At 44.7% G+C, this 16783-nt stretch overlaps 1 protein-coding gene across 2 annotated transcripts in view; it reads left to right on the top strand.

Annotated features, from left to right (window-relative positions):
- The window catches only part of ALX1 (ALX homeobox 1), a 31305-nt gene continuing 14522 nt past the window's right edge, over positions 1-16783 (top strand). For both annotated transcript variants that reach the window (XM_081879330.1, XM_081879331.1), the window contains exons 1-2: positions 1-288; positions 6304-6608. In XM_081879330.1, the coding sequence (XP_081735456.1) occupies positions 66-288; positions 6304-6608 (528 nt within the window). In that variant the 5' untranslated portion in view covers positions 1-65. The remainder of the gene's footprint in view (positions 289-6303; positions 6609-16783) is intronic.

Below are 16783 nucleotides of genomic sequence, written 5' to 3'. Positions count from 1 at the left end.
GCAACAGCAGCAACAGCAGCAGCGACGACGACTGGCCAGGCGCGACCGCGGCTCCGTCGAGGATTATGGAGTTCCTGAGCGACAAATTCGGCCTCAAGAGCCCCCCGGCGGCGGCGGGCAAAGGAGGCGACTTCTACCTGGCCTCCGGGGGCCCCCTCGAGCACGTAATGGAAGCGCTGGACGGCGGAGAGGCCTTCTACGGCAAAGGCGGAGGCAAATGCGTTGCCCAGGCCGCCTATAACCCGCACGCCAGGCTGGACAGGGCGTCCCCGGGAAGGGACGGCTCCGGTGAGTGAAGGGCTGGCCGACACCTCGACAGGCAGTCCGCCCGCACTGCGGCCCAGGATCTGGGGCGAGGGTGTGAGGTGCGGGGTGGGGAGAGGGTGTCCGAAAAGCCGTCCGAGAACCGCTGCTTGGAGCGGCTCTCCTCCGGAAAGGGGTGGCTTGGCCTTCTGTGTAAACGGGATCCGGGTCGGCGAAGCGAAGCGGGTTCTTTTGGGCGTCTGCATGCAGAATGTTTTTGGAATATCTTTTTTGGGGGGTGGGCAGTTCTCTCCTCTCCAGCAAAGCTCCCCCCCCCCACACGCACGCACAGCAGGCCGGGCAAGATTGTGGCCCAATCCACCGCAGATTTGGAGTGTTCTTCTCGGGAGAACACCCCCCTCTTTTTGATCTCAGAAGAATCTGGGGCGCAAACGCGGTTTCCTAAAAGGTGATGGCGCCTTGGAGGCACCTCGAGCGGGGACGCTTCTCCCTTTGTGGAGAGGCTTCGCCGAAGACGGTCGCCACCTTATAGAATTTAGATTAGTTTCTCCGCAATCCCAACAGCCCTGGCCAGCTAGAAACATCCCGATCCGAGGACTTGGAAGCCCGCAAAAACCGGATAGCTATAACCGGTTTCCTTCGGGGAGGAGAGTGTTTTTAGACGGGCCGCTCATTAAATGATGAAAACAAGATAAAAGTTGACAATGTGAAGGTGATGCTCCTCTTCTGTTGCATTCCGATTTGACTTTAACTGACGCCCGTGCCTCCATCGGAAGTTGCGGCAGACGCCAAGATCCAACGTCAATTCATCCCACCAGCAGCCGGCTGATTTGCAAAGAGGATTTTACCTTCCGACGGCCTCGGGCTTTTCTTCTTCCTCTTCTTCCCCTTTTAAAGTGTCACGCAGCTTGGAGGCGTTCAGCTGCCCTTGCTTTTCTATTTTTATTTTTTATTCTTTTTTGCCAAGGGCTTTTTACTCGTGAGCTCTGAAGCTGCGTCCCGCAGGACCTCAGATCCGCTTCCCCGCTCACCCCTGTCTTTAGGGATATGAGAAAGAAGGTAGCCCCCAAAGTCAGCATTTCAAAAAGAAAACACTCCCCCGACTCCTTTCCTTCTCCGTCTCTTCCCCGAAAGCCAAATCTGTGGAAGGATTTACAGCCGGAGTCTGGGAGCAGAAGGAGGGACCCTAACGCAAAACAGAGAGAGGAACCGCGGAAGGACGCACATTTCGGTCTTGCCCTGCTATAGATGGGCCTTTAACTTTGCGCATGTATGTGCTTATATATATAGAAAGAGAGAGAGGTTGCAAAGGCTTTGGCTACTACTGTTATTACTCCTACTACTATTAATAGTACCCCGCCCTTCTATCTGGGTTGCCCCAGACACTCTGGGCGGCTTCCAAGATATTTAAAACACAATAAAACATTACACTACAATAATGCCTTTATCTATCTAGTGTGCGAATGCGTTTACCCACGTATTATTTTGGTCGTCTTCTAAATCCGTCTGTCATCTATGGGTTTTAAGCATATGTAATAATAAAAGTTGGCAACACAAACATAAACGGATAAATTAATAATCTCATCATATAGACTAAATTATAACGACAGGCAAAACGGCGGCGCGCAGTTTAATTACACAACAGAAGGAAACAAGGAAGACATTTAACTGTCAGCAACAGAATATCGCAGGGAGTCGCGAATAAGCCAAAATGATCCTTCGGGAGCGGCTAAAATGTCCCAAAGCAACGAGAGAGCTCTAATGAGTGTGTATGGTCATTATGAATGCTATTAGGTATATCAGAGCATTTTATATCTTTATGTTATTACTGAGGAAATTGGAAGCCGAAATGTTTAACTGCCCGACTTACACCCCCCCCCCCTCAGCCAAATATTAATATACATATTTTCCCCTGATCGGCTGCATTCGTCCAGGATCCGGAGTGTATTTGAATGCAGCACCATTTTTCTGATCTTCTTTCACACTACATTATAGCGACAATAATCTGACTCCAATGATTTTAAATTCAAATATTATATCTGCTTTTTGGAGATCAGTCGCCCGCCCTCCCCATCTTTGTCCGCTGCTACCTTCTTTACTTTAGACTTTTCTTGACTGAAAACAAAAGAAACGAATAAACAAACAAAAACTACTACGGAAGGAGCAAGTAGGGGACTGCTTTCTCCCAAAATTCCGTCGGCTCATTTTACCCTTTCGCTTACTTTTCTACTCACCGGAAGTGCTGGCTAAGTTTGCTGGAACATCTGGTCGTGTCTGTAGAAACCCTCCAGTCTGCCAGAGCTCCAGAAAAACGTGAGTTCACAAACCAAAATGCCAATCCAAACCGTCTTCAAAAGCACACAAATTTTCAGATCGTTCTTGGTCAGTTTCCTCCTCTTCCTCACCGTCTGAAATGATGATAACAGTACTCCAAAATATGCAAGCCATTACATTTGGTAATACCATAGAATCTTAGAATTGGAAGGAACCGGCCAGAATCACCTAGTCCAACCCCCTTCAGTGCAGAAATATTTTGTCCAACTTGGGGGTCGAACCCACGACCCTGATATTAAGAGTCTCATGCTCCACCGGTTGATCTATACCACTTGGTGTTAAAACCAAGGGACACGTCGAGTAAAATGAAAAATCTCGTGTCTACTCGGAAGTAAATCTCGTGGACTTCAATGGGGCTTACTCGTCGGTAAGTGTGCCCGTTTAGTTGCTGCCGCGGGTCATGTCAGTGGCAATTATACTTCCGCCCCTTATTTATAGATGCCATTTATACTTCCGGCTCTTGATGAATTCACTTGCCTATGGGCATCTTCTGTATGCTTTCTTACACCTTCCTGACCCTCGAGGCAATCGTGACTTGCAAATAAACCCCCACAGATTTCCATTAGCATTGGTTGGAATGGGGCTCGTTAAATGTTCCATGGGGGGTGGGAAGAAGACTGTGCTGCGCGTGGTACATTATGTAGCAAAATCTATAAAAACTGTCGCAAAAGGCACAGCAACAAAAACCTGCTTTCAAACACCCAGTTTTTCATCTCGGAATGCAGCGCGACGTTCTCTTCCTTCTTAACCTGCTCGCTGCCGTGTGTGCTTTCAAGCCGACAAACCAATGCGATGTGAAATGTTTATTGCAACCTCGTTGAGTTTAACGAGGTTGGAGATCTTTCCCATTATATATAGCGTATGTTAAAGCAAGGCGATTAAAAAAGGAAATTAAGCCAAACGATAAAAGAAGCCTGTCTGAAACTTTTTTTTATGTCTTGTAAAGTGGGATGGGTTTTCTTGCCAGCAAATGTTCCCCGGGCCAAAGATTTCACAGCATAATTTTGATTCTGTTTGCTTTAACGTTAGACTCAACATTTGCCTGCCCTTTGTCGTGACTGTGAAATCTAAAAACGATCAGCTCTGTTTATAGTTCAATATTTGGAACAGTAATGAAGAATATAAAAATGAGGGAAGCGTAAGGAAATTTTTGTAATTCCATGCGTCAATCTGTCTAAAAATGTCTAAATAGTAACAAACGACACATTTATTATCCTGCTGCAAGAGGTCTGTAAATACAATTCTTATTCTGAATTATTGGAATGCTGCTTTGAACATTTTGGAATAGTAAACCTAAAATAAAAAAGAGAATCAATACAGTAGGAAGCACAAGCACAGCACAAACCTATGTGGCAGAATATTCTTCTAGGTAAGTTTTTAGATCACAGCCTTAAGAATCAGGTTTTTTGAAATCAAAATGCAATATTTTCCTTGGTGCTTATAATAATGGAATCTGTTTTTTTTTTTTAAAAAAAAATAAAATAAAAATACTCCCATTTTAATATTGTTTGACAGCAAGTTCACACAACTTCCAAAGGCAATTATTTTAAGTGTGTAGGACAAAAGTGGGAGAAAAGACCCACTAGATCCTTAGGTATAGAAAAAGTGAAATAATCCCTGGGGAATCTAACATTGCATGTTTGTGATAGGTTTGCCATAATTTGTATAGGTTTGGTTCTTATTTCAATTTGGGTCAATGCTGGAGCATTTAACAGAAAGTAATACTAGTGGTAGGGTGTAAATCGTGGCCGGTTAGCTTCCTTAAATTGGGTACCTTAACTCTATATTTTTAAGAACTTATTGCTGAGAAGACTTGACCTACTGTGAACTTCTGTTCTGTTTTATAGCCCCAAACTACATTTACTCAGAAGTAGAGCCCTATTAAAGTCAATAGGAAATGTGTTTGCAGCCTTACTTGGGCGCTAGCTTCACTGATTTCAAAGGTGCTTACTTCTAAGTAAGTGGGCTGTTATGGGTTGCAGTCTGTGTCTGGTTAAAATTACAGAAAATGAACAGGAGGGTGTAAAGAAATTGCAGGGAGTGGCAGAGAGCGTTAAAACAATCTTGAAAGGGCAGCTTGGGTGCCATCCTTTGTAATGTTTTACTGCCCCGAAGGACTGGAATTTCTCTACTCCCCACCTGTCAAAAGAAAGGGGTGGGGAGTTGGAGATCATTCAAATCTTGTAACAGGCTGCATCAGTTATCTCAGAAATATTTAGCAAAAAAGGCTGGGAATTAGTTCAGAAGCTAAAGGGGGAAAATACTTTAATCCTTATCTTGGGCAGCAAGTGTTTTTTCAAAGATAAATGGTTCTTGTAGGACGAGTGCAAAAATATAGGAAATAATCTCTTTGACTGAGTTATGATTTTGAAGAGAACCCCCACCACTTTGTAAAAATACTCCTTAATTAAAAGCAAAGCCGCTATACAAAACCAAGAGCATTAAAAAAAAAAAAGTGGGGCGTTTTTATTTCTTTTCACTCCCTTCATTATTCTTGATTTGCAAGTGCACTTCTTTTCCCCTTCTTTTCTTACACACTTCCCTCCCTTAACAATTTAAAGCTACTATAATGGCTTAAAAAATGAAATAGTTTGGAAATTCATCCAAACAAAGCACTTTATAGAAAGTTTTCATATTCTCTTGGGTTTCTGCATATTTAATCAGATGGAATTCTCTTACTCCCAGGTAAGCATGCAAAGGGCTATTGCTGAAGTACTTGAGGGTGAAAGCTGAAATAGGTTTGGAAGGGACAGAAATGAACCTAAGCACACTTCTAAGAACGGATGCATAGGACTGCAATGTGCCTTTGCAAGTCTATTTTGATCTGATGTTTAATACTACAACTACTACTACTACTACTAATAATAATGTATATGCTGCCCCAGCCACTCTGGGTGGCTTCCAACAAATTGAAACATTAAGCACAGTAAAAAATCAAACATTAGAAACTTCCTTATACAGGGCTGCCTTCAGATGTTTTCTAAACGTTAGATAGTGGTTTATTTCCTTGACTTCTGATGGGAGGGCATTCCACAGTGCAGGCACAACTACTGAGAAGGCCCTCTGCCTGGTTCCTTGTAACTTCGCTTCTCGCAGTGAGGGAACCGCCAGAAGGCCCTCGGAGCTGGATGTCAGTGTCCAGGCTGAACCATGGGGGCGGAGACGCTCCTTCAGGTTTACAGTGTCTATTATTTGGTTTGCTTGCACTGCAAAATGCATAGTTGTGATTTGAAATATAGGCGTCTCAAAGCAAATTCTCTTTGAATCTCCATGGGACTGACTTCCAGGTAAATGTGGTAGCCGGCACTTTGCAAGAATGTATTCCAATAGCATGACTTAGACAGCAACCCTGTAGATCGGGGCTAGCCAATGTGGTGGACTACAGTTGCCACCATCCCTGCCCATTCCCCAATCTGGCTGGCGGTGATGGGAGTTGTAGTTCAACAAGATCTGGAGGGCACCACACTTGGTGGGCACTTTCCCTGGGAGTAAGTCACATTGAACTCCAGTAGGCATGCTAAGGTTCAAGAAAGGCATGGCTAAAGGCAGTTGTTAATATAAGCATTCTGTGATTCTGGCATGGACTCTTCCTGTTCAGCTGTAGCCATTTCAATAATAATTCCATCCCCACTTCCCCGCAAAATGCTTCCAAATTTAAAAACGAAAGGAACCCCAACCCAAGCTTGTTTCCCCTTTGCTGTACAGTGAACTATGGAATTACCAAAGTGGAAGGTCAGCCGCTTCACACTGAGCTGGGGAGACCTCTGGACAACTGCAACAGCCTCCGCATGTCCCCCGCCAAAGGGATGCAGGAGAAAGGCGAGATGGACGAACTGGGAGATAAGTGCGACAGCAACGTTTCCAGCAGCAAGAAGAGGAGGCACCGGACCACATTTACCAGTTTGCAGCTGGAAGAGCTGGAGAAAGTGTTCCAGAAGACACACTACCCCGATGTTTATGTACGGGAGCAGCTGGCTCTGAGAACAGAACTCACCGAGGCCAGAGTTCAGGTAGGAGCTGCGGTTCCATCCAAAAACAAAGCCGCTTATTCTGGAGGCTAAAAAAGCTCATTAGGCTGAGCAAGAGCCTTGTCTGAATTATCCCTCAGACAGAGGAGGATGTTGTGTTTCGATCTGAGGCTGGGCCAGCTGACTGCACGTCTATTTTGGTAGCTTTGCTACTCAACCAGTAAGGCATGTCAGCAGTCGTAATACTGAACAGATTGTTTCAAGGGCTTCACATCATTTCAAGTCCCACACAGCTTTAGGTACCTGACTGGATGCCTCTTTCTATAGGTGTCTAGCTGGGTCTTAAGATCTTCCAAAGTGGCTTTTATCCTCTGAGTATGGTCTCCTTTTGAGGCATGAAATAGACAGAGAGGGGTCTTCTCAGTGGTGGCTCCCCATTTCTGTGGAATGTTCTCCACAAAGAGGCTAACCTTGCAGCAATATTAATGTCATTGTGGTATGAGATGAAGGTTTTCATATTCTCCTAGGCCTATTTAAAACAACAAGTAGTTTTTTTAAAAATCTAATATTGGCAATCTTACAGAATATTATATGTCAGTTCCTCTTCTGGTATTGGGGAAAGAGGGTTAGCAGTTCAGTGCATTGCCATCTGTTGAGTAATAGCCATTGTTTATTAAGTAATATTTGTAACTGTTACCTCGGCTTGTTTTTAATATTTTGTTGTGTGTCACCTAGAGGCCGAGGTATTAGGTGACAAATAAATTTGATAAGTCATAGCCATCAGCACTAGCAGCTGTTGTTTCAGCAACTCTCACAACAGTCCTGTAAGGTGGACCAGGGTCAACCGGCTGAGACTAAAGCACAATGGCTTGCTTAGTTAGGGACATCTACCAAATTTGTGGGTTTCGAACTGAGCCAGACTAGCCATATTTCACATATTCAGGTCTTTATTTTTGCATGATGCCAAAAGTGTCTTTGTGCCTTTGCTGCACTGTTTGCATTCTGGATGTGGGTGATGTTAATGAGGGAAAGAGAGCGGAAGAGAGGAACACATAGTTCATGCAATACATTAACATTATGGGCTCTGGAAATGCAAAAGCCAGTGTACGCAATCACACATGACAAGGATTTGCATCTGCAGAATGGTTATACAGTGTTGCACAAGAACTATCCACAGTCTCTAAAGTGTTATAATTACAGTTTCTATGTCTCCGAACCATTCTGGACAGTGAGCTGACACTGCTGTGTGGCATTAGCAGTATTTTACTGCTAATTTACTTCTTCTTTGGCGATCACTCGTAGCTGAGTAAGATTGTCTTCCATAAACACGGTTTTAACAATGAGTCCATAAGTGACTGTGGAGGCCAATTCTGGATCCACACGTCCTTCCAAAGTGGGGACTTTGGTTTCCGGGTGGGAGCTGAGCATGGTGAGGGTTTGCCAAGCTTAGCACGTTTCTCCCTTTCATCATATCAGTATCAATGAGGTGTTTTAAAAAGGATGGAATCTTGTATCCTATGGTCTATTGCATTAACCTGACAGGCTTCTATGCTTTGTTGTTAATCCCCCATGCTTAAGGAACACTGCCATGCTAATTGTTGGCTTAAATATCCTTGTACATCTTTGAATGTGAACATTGGTGACTAATTAGGGCTGTTTAACACATTACCCCCACCCCCCTCATTTTAAGCTCCACACATCTAAGCTATTTAAATGGTACACTTAAAAATGCAAATTATGAGCCATGTACATGCAACCACCCACACAGCTAGGACTGGCAGCCTGTGACCTGTGAAGCATATACGGTACTCAGTGGCCAAACCATTATGTAATGTATGAAAAGGCTTCACATTAGTTATAGCTATGCTCTTCAGTGTACGTTCTCGGAAGCAAATCCCACAGAAGTCAGCGGAGGCATGTTCAGAAGCTTGAAAACATAATACACACGGATGCTTAAAGGAGAAATGGGTGTGCAGTTTAGCATGGCTACATCACTGGGGTCATAAACATAAAACAGTTCAAAGTAGAAGTTTTTTTTAAAAAATACATGCCGTCCAATAAACTCTTGCACCTACTGTGGGTGTATTGGTGGAGACAAGATGGGAGAACATTCTTTGAATCAAAGAATGAGATGAAGTCAATAAAGAAACTGAAAATTCAGAGACCAAAATTTGTTCTGCAGTACATTACATTGATTCCAGTGGAACTTACTAAACATGCATGCTTTGGCTAACTTTTGTAACTTAAAAATAAAAGTATTGGTTTCCTACCCCCCCTCCTACCACCCCCCCCAAAAAAGATTAATCCATGGAAGTTTTTAGAAATAACTGCTGTCCATTTAAAGCATTCTTCCTTGAACTGGCATCTTCTATATGTTTTGGATTCCAACCCTCAAATATCATTTCTAAAAAGTTGGAGTCCATAGCATCTAGCAGACACTGGGTTGGGGAAGGTCATTTTAAAAGCATTTGCATCTAGAAAAACATCCCAAATACCATAGCTAAGACCACAAAGAGTCTTGTGGCACATTAAAGACTAACAGATTTATTATGGCATAAGCTTTCATGGACTATAGGTCATGTCACTTCATCCAATGTATGGAGTGTTATCCTGAGTTGCAGGTATGTATAAATACCATGGGGTTTTGTATGTGGGGGTGTTAGCCATGAGGTCAGAGGGAAATTGAATGCAGAGAAGTACAGACAGTGATAAATACCTAATTAGCAATAGTAATTCACAAAACAATTGTTGATGACACAGAGATCCTGGCATTGGTCAGCCAATTAACATGCATAACATGCTAAAATCCTTTGTCTCAGTCCAGTCCTCAATCCCGAGGACTGTGTGGGTGTAAAAGATGCATGCAAAAACATGAAGGACGGAAATCTGGATTATGTCTTTTTACTGTTGCATATGTATGTATGTGGGTCTTTCTTTTCATTTTTTGATGGGGGAAGCACCACCCTTCCTCTAGGCTTTGGCTGTCTGGATCACTGCCTAGTACCTATTGGCCTGGGTCCAAAGAACTGCTTAGACTCAGGAAAGGGATTTGCTTGTTTCCCAGTGGAATTTTTGGCTTTTCTGTCAAACAGCTGACTCCCCCATGGCCATATCGCAAGCCACTCTTTAAACTTCTCTTAGTTTGCCATGTGCCAGGGGAGAATATAGCAAGTTTGAAGCTGCAGTCCTAGACCAACATACCTGGGAAGAAGCCCCTCTGAATTCATGGGCAAGGGCTGTAGTTCAGAGATGGAGCATCTGCCTTTGACCTAGAAGGTCCCAGTTTCAATCCCTGCTGTCTCCAGGAAGGGCGAGGAAAAACTCTTGCTTGAAATCTTGTTGAGCAGCTGCCAGTCAGAGCAAGCAGTGCTGAGCTAGATGGACAAATGGTCTCTGACTTGGCATAAGGCAACTCCCAATGTTCCGTATCATGTTCCTTTCAGGCATGGTGAGCTCTCACATTGCTGTTAACAGGGGCAAGGAGTGGGGGTTGTGCTGAGCAGTCTCACCCGCAGCACCGTGCTCTTCAGCCTGCCCTTCCTCTGATGTCTACACTAACAGCACCAACATCTGTAGAGAGGGTGCCATGGAACCGGAATGCTTCCAGATCCCATTGAAAGCTTTGGGTGCACAGCTATGCACAAAACTCTCTTCACTGCAGACCTTTGTAAAGTAAGTGCCACCCAGTGGTGTAGCATGGGTTGCCAGCACCCAGAGCAAGTATTGTGTCTTCTAAGGCAAGTATTGCACCTGCTCAGGCTGGGGCAGCATCCCTGCCATGAGTCTTGCCCAGTGGCGTAGTGTGGGGGGTGCAGGGGGGGTCGGCCGCACCGGGCGCAACATCTGGGGTTAGGGCAAATCCACGGGTTAGGGGGCGCAAATCCACGGGTTAGGGGGCGCAAATTATTTGCCTTGCCCCGGGTGCTGACAACCCATGCTACGCCACTGGTCTTGCCAGCCATCCTCTCTCAGCTCCTGCCTGGCATGCTGCTCAGGTTTGATGAGCAGGTGGGATGGCGAGCACCTCTTGGCAGGGCAGCAGCTGCAGAGGCACACCCCTAAAACTTTTTGCACCCATGTTTCGCAATGTGGAGGCAACCAATGTCTAAAGGGAGCTTCCAAGTTGACATGGGTAGGATTGCACTGCAAAGCTTTCACAACCAGCCTCTCCGTTCTTTGGATCCTGCCCACTGAGCCGAATCACGTCTCATTGAACACAAGATAAAAATGGGAAAACAGTTTGCACATGCAGAAAATGCTGCAGATCGTGATAATTTGCAAACCAAATGAACCGTCAAATTCAGTGAAATATTTTTTCATTAGGAGGTAATAGATTTTTACAGTCTCCTCAATGGATGCCTGCCTTTAGGAAGTTTTGTACAGTGCTAAATTGGGAGAGCAGCTACAGAAGCTGGATTTTTTTTTTTTTTAAAAAAATCTGAACAGAATAACTGACAATGTGAGGTTTACTCTTCAGACTGAATACAATTTTGTAATTTGAAAAGGCCTTGCTAAGAAATAAAGGAGACAGATATTGAAGCATGAGGAACTGAACAAAGGTGTCTGTTTCTGAACTTTCCAGGGCACTGGCACTTATAAAAAGTCAGTTTGACATGATATGCTCCTTCACTAGCAGATCTGCACACAACAAAACAAACAAACAAAATATATGGCTATTCTTAGAATTCTGAAATGACAACCCCCCCCCCAATTGCATTCCTTCTCCTTAAATCCAGAATGTTCAGCAACTCTTTAGACTCTGGATTCTCTTTGAAAGTCTTGGTGCCAAAAAATAAACAAATTGGAGGTTATTTTTAAGTGTGTTTCTGAGAGTAAGTTCACAGAATCCAGATATCATGCTTTCAGATTACCCCCCCCTTCATTTGTACCTTGATGTTGACATAACTGCAATTTCTGCCCATGCTCAACATCATTTTACACTCTTTGAGTAGAGTCAAGAGATCTGGCCGTAAGTGGGATGGAGCTTGGCTCAGTTTTATCTTCTGGGTTGTAATATGTTTGGGCTCTCTCATGCCACATTGTTGTCCAAGATGGGTAAAGGTGCCAGAATCAGATCTGTCTAGTTTTGTGTGGAGCACGATAAAGAGAGCGTGGATTTACAGTCTGTATATATTATGTGCTCTCCTTGGAACAAAATTGCTGGTTTCAGTTTCCCCCCTTGAGAATGTTTATTTTATGCTTTGTGTACACAGAGATTTCCGTGCTTATTGAACTAAATGCCCTGGATTTTTGCATTTCTGATCAGCCTACTGAAAAAGGCCAATGCAAGAAACTGGGGATCTTTCTTCCTCCGAGTCTTCCATCACAATATTAAGCAATTTTCAAAGGCCTGACATCATTAGAGACCCGCATCTGGCTAGGCAGGGATAACAAGCAGCAGATTGTTGCCTTGTTTTGTATAGGCAAATAGTTACTTTATCTTTGCCAAGAGCTGGCTTTGAGTAAATCGATGTAAACAGAAACATTTTGGGGGAGTGTCAGCATTAAAAAATGTGGGTTTCTTCCCCGTCAGTTCCTTTAAATTCAAGCAAATTGTTTTATTTAGTTTAGCCAAATGACTGGCTGGATATGCTCCGTACGTCTCCCTTCCGCGGCATTTCATCAAGATCCAATTTAAGTTTCGTCCTGCATCCATGCCGAGAGAGTCAGCCTGAACCTAATTTATCGGAGTTGTTCTCTTTCCTGCCACATGTCAGTGGATTAATTGGCACCCAGCTTAAGGAGATTGTCAAGGACTTTTTCAATGAAAGGGCCTCATTACTAAATTCCCATAATATGTTCTCTCTGCCTCCTGCGGAGACAGCAAGGGGGGAGGGAATGGTTTCTTGTAGCCTTCGGCACAAGAGATAATACAAATTTGCCCACAAGAGGTGCAATCCTGCAATTGGTTAAGGACTGGAATAGCCCCATTGACTTCAGTGGAATTTCTGCACGAATTGCTAAGGGCAGGATTGCACCAGCAGCCTAGGTTCATAAAAAGAAAAGAAATGCTTAACAGGTTTGAGCCGGGGTTGTGCTTTGATTGTTTTTTTTTGGGGGGGGGGGCATTTTTCAAAACTGACGCATTAAATTCGCAACGGGTCTATGGAAATTAAAAGGCCGTCCCTGCTGCTTTGGGCAATATTAGGAAGGGGCGGGTACATGTGTGTTTGGGTACCCTGAAGGGCTAAAAGCAATAAATAACCTCCACAAATGATTAACACTCAAATCAGTTTCAGAAACATTTCTGTTTAAAGTTCCTGCTCCAATATTAGATTTGAAATGCATTAAAGGCTTTAGTTCTTTCCTCCTTTTGCTGATCTTTAAACATGAGCCAGGGGGAACAGCACTGTTTTTGAGCTGAGTTTAACGCTGTGTAATTTGACCAGAAATGTTGTGGCACAGAGGAGAACAACCTCCCTGCCATTTGACACCACAATGCTATTTTGATATTTGTTTCAAGTTGCGTTTTGTTGTTGTTGAAAGAAACAGGATCCATTTATTTATTCAGGGGCTTTGAAATAGGGTGAGTGAGAGGAGGGAATAGTTTTGGCAACAAATGCTATGGTAATAACGTATAACTCACATGAACAACCTTTTGGCAATGATTTATATAAATATGTGACTAGTGATACGATTTAAAGTTTCAAACACATTTGTCTGGGTGCAGGAGCTGTGTGTGTGTGTGTGTGTGTGTCTGTCTGTCTGTCTGTCTGTCTGGAGCTCCTCTGATCACAAATGCTTCCCCTTTCACTTCAACAGAACGTAAGTATTCTTTGATATGTGTGGAGCTTCCTCTCTCCAGAAGTGAACAAGGGCAAAGCACAAGTACAGGAGCTCCACATCATTACTGTGGACTATTGTAACATATTAGGCATGGTGCTGCCTTTGGCAATAGTTTGGAAACTTGTCATCCCTTTTAAGAAAGCACTCCACTCTTCTGTTTTTCATTTTCAATGGTCACTGTGCTCAGCATGCTTAGTCCTCCCTTCTAGGTTGCCCCCACTCAATCTTTTTTAAAGACTCAGGGCACTGCAAAGTGCCTTGCTGATGAGACTCTAGAGTTCCACCACCTTAATTCCCCATACACGTATTTACATCAAAATTAGCATATGCAGATATTATGCCATGGACCTGTGCCCCAGGTTCTTTAAGTACCTAGGAACTTTCCTGATCCTGGTGGCACTTACGGTACTAGCTGAGTTCACTATTTGATGGAGTGAAAGCATCCTTTGTATGCATCAGAGGTGGGGAACCTGTGGCCCATTGCTGAACTCCAACACCCATGATCCTCGACTGTTGTCCATGCTGGCTGGAGCTGGAATCTAACAACATCTGGGTTCCTAATCCAACAACATTGTTGTTGTTGTTTAGTCGTGTCCGACTCTTCGTGACCCCATGGACCAGAGCACGCCAGGCACTCCTGTCTTCCACTGCCTCCTGCAGTTTGGTCAAACTACAGGTTCCTAATTCCTCTCCTACTTTATGCAATTGTCATTGGTTGCAACTATGTTTCCATTCTCAGTTTTTAAAAAGTGTAAAGCCCTAAATAGCTTAAGAACCACGTCTTCTTTCACCTGGTCTGAATGCTGAATGCTGAAGACTGAAGGCTGTTCTCCTACCTTTGGAGATATGAGGGGCAGGAGCTTTTCCATATTTACCATTATGGTAGCAAAATTAAGGTTGTGTCTAATTTTTTAAAAGTGACCCACCTGGCTCCATCTTTGATTGTCTTTGGTGGACTATGAAATAATATTTATTCCAGTCTGCTGCCCCCCCCCAATGTGTTATATGTGAAATGACATCATGCTGAGGGGTATATTCACATTTTGTAAATGTTACTGCTATGATGATATTTTAATCTGTAACTTTATCCATTTTGCGTACCATTTCAAGCATTTTTCTTTTTTAAAAATGGACAACAATACCTGAAAAACAATAAATATAAAAAAACATGTAAGTCACAGACCTAGACTAGAGAGATCACTATAAAGTATGCTTGGCCCTTAGATTACTTGCTCTACATTTTTTAAAATTAGCTCATCCCCTTCCACCAATAACATTGTTTAGGAGCCATTCAGTCAACTCTCCTGAAGGGATTTTGGAAGTAACCAAGGGATGCCCTTTTTAAAGTGTGGCGGTGATAGGTTAACCTGATCCATCATGAACATATGGGATGGCTGGAACTCAGAACAGAGTGGCTCAGAATATGAAATCTGAACGAAGCCAGGAGACAGTGGGCTGCCATCTCAGCATCTGCCAGAGCATTCAGATAACTGAGTCCTACACAAGACAGTAATCTGCTGCTGCTTTTACTAAATCAGTCACAGTCTCAGAGTTCTCCTCTAGCCAAACACCACAAGACAATAAAAATAAGAAGCTTGTTACATTAGGATTGAATGAGCTGTTTTATTCAGAGTTAGACGATTCATCCAGCTAATCATAGGAGCCAACTCCTAGGGGCCGAGGTCCCTTTGGCCAAGCCAATAAAATATTTGAGCCTCCCCCCTAAGTTGATAGGCATTGCCATTCAGATGGTGTTTGTGTGCACCGTGTCTTGTGACTGAATGTGGGGTGGGGCTTACCTTGCCCCACCACATTTTATTCAGGTTGACACCCTTGCAGTAATTGGCACCAATTAATTGATCTCTTTTGTGTCTGGTAGCAGATTCTAAGTGTTTCTCAGCGTCAATATTGTATAATTGACTTGGGCCAACTCCACCATTAGGCAGTGTGAGGCAGCCTCCTCAGGCAGCAGGAGCTAAGGGGCAGGCTGTAGAGGTTAGATGCAGGAGGACAGAGCTGTGTGTGCCATGCAGCCAAAACAGCACCTCCTTAGCCAGCTTGCTGTCCTCAGTTGTGGCAGAGGGACATGGTCACTGGTGATAAGAATATAAGAATAGCCTGCTGGATTGGGCCAATGGCCCATCTAGTCCAGGATCCTGTTATCGCAGTGTCTAGCCAAATGCCTGCAGGAAACCAGTGAGCATAACATGAGTACAAGAGCACAGTCCCCTCCCATGGTTTTCAACAACAGGCATTCAGAAGCATTGCTACCTCTAACTGTGGAGGTAGGGTATAGTCATCATGGCCTGTAGCCATTGATAGCCCTCTCCTCCATGAGTTTGTCTAATCCTGTTTTAAAGACCTCCAAATTGGTGGCCATCACTGCCTCCTGGGGGAGTGTGTCCCATAGTTTGACTATGTGCTAAGTGCAGAAATCCTTTTGTTTATCTGTCCTAAATCTTCCAATGTTCAGCTTCATTGGATGCCCACAAATTCTAGTGTTATGAGCAGAGGTTGGCTGGCCACCTGTCATGTATGATTTAGTTTAGATTCCTACATTGCAAGGGGTTGGACACGGGTGGTGCTGTGGTCTAAACCACTGAGCCTCTTGGGCTTGCCAATCAGAAGGTCGGCGGTTCAAATCCCCACAATGGGGTGAACTCCCATTATTCTCACTTGCAGAGGAAGAGGAGTGAGGGGGGGAGCACACCACCCCCCGGCAGCACGATCCTGGTAGGGTACCATCGCGGCTGGCCCCCCCCGCCCGCACTGGGCACCACACCCCTGCAGGCGGCATGCCCCGCCCCCAGGACACGTGCCATGCCCCTGCGGGTGGTGCGTCATGGCCCTGGGATGCGCGCCATCCCCGCCCCCACCTGCTCTCCGCCCCCGGTGCTGGAGTATGAAGCTCCGCCATTGTTTACTCTGTCCCAGCTCCTGCCAACCTAGCAGTTTGAAAGCACACCAGAGCAAGTAGATAAATACAGTCATACCTCAGGTTCCAGATGCTTCGGGTTGCGCACCGCGCCGAACCCGGAAGAACCGGAATGGGTTACTTCTGGGTTTCTGTGCTTGCTCATGTGCAGAAGTGCTAAATCGCGACCCGCTTGTGTGCAGACGCGCGGGTTGCAGGTTGTGAATGCTGCGGGTTGCGAACGTACCTCCCGCACGGATCATGTTTGCAACCCGAGCGTCCACTGTAGGTACTACTGCGATGGGAAGGTAAACGGTGTTTCCATGTGCTCTGGCTTCCGTCACAATGTTTCGTTGCACCAGGAGCAGTTTAGTCATGCGGGCCACATGACCTGGAAAACTGTCTGTGGACAAACACCAGTGCCCTCGCCTTGAAACCAGATGAGTGCCGCAATCCCATAATCGCCTTCGACTGGACTTAACTGTCCAGGGGTCCTTTACCTCTTACCTTACTAGAA

Source organism: Podarcis erhardii (assembly GCF_964252035.2).
Source record: "Podarcis erhardii genome assembly, chromosome: 10".
NCBI classification, from domain to species: domain Eukaryota; kingdom Metazoa; phylum Chordata; class Lepidosauria; order Squamata; family Lacertidae; genus Podarcis; species Podarcis erhardii.
The sequence above is the reverse complement of the archived record's forward strand: the minus strand, read 5'-3'. Positions and strand labels throughout refer to the sequence as shown.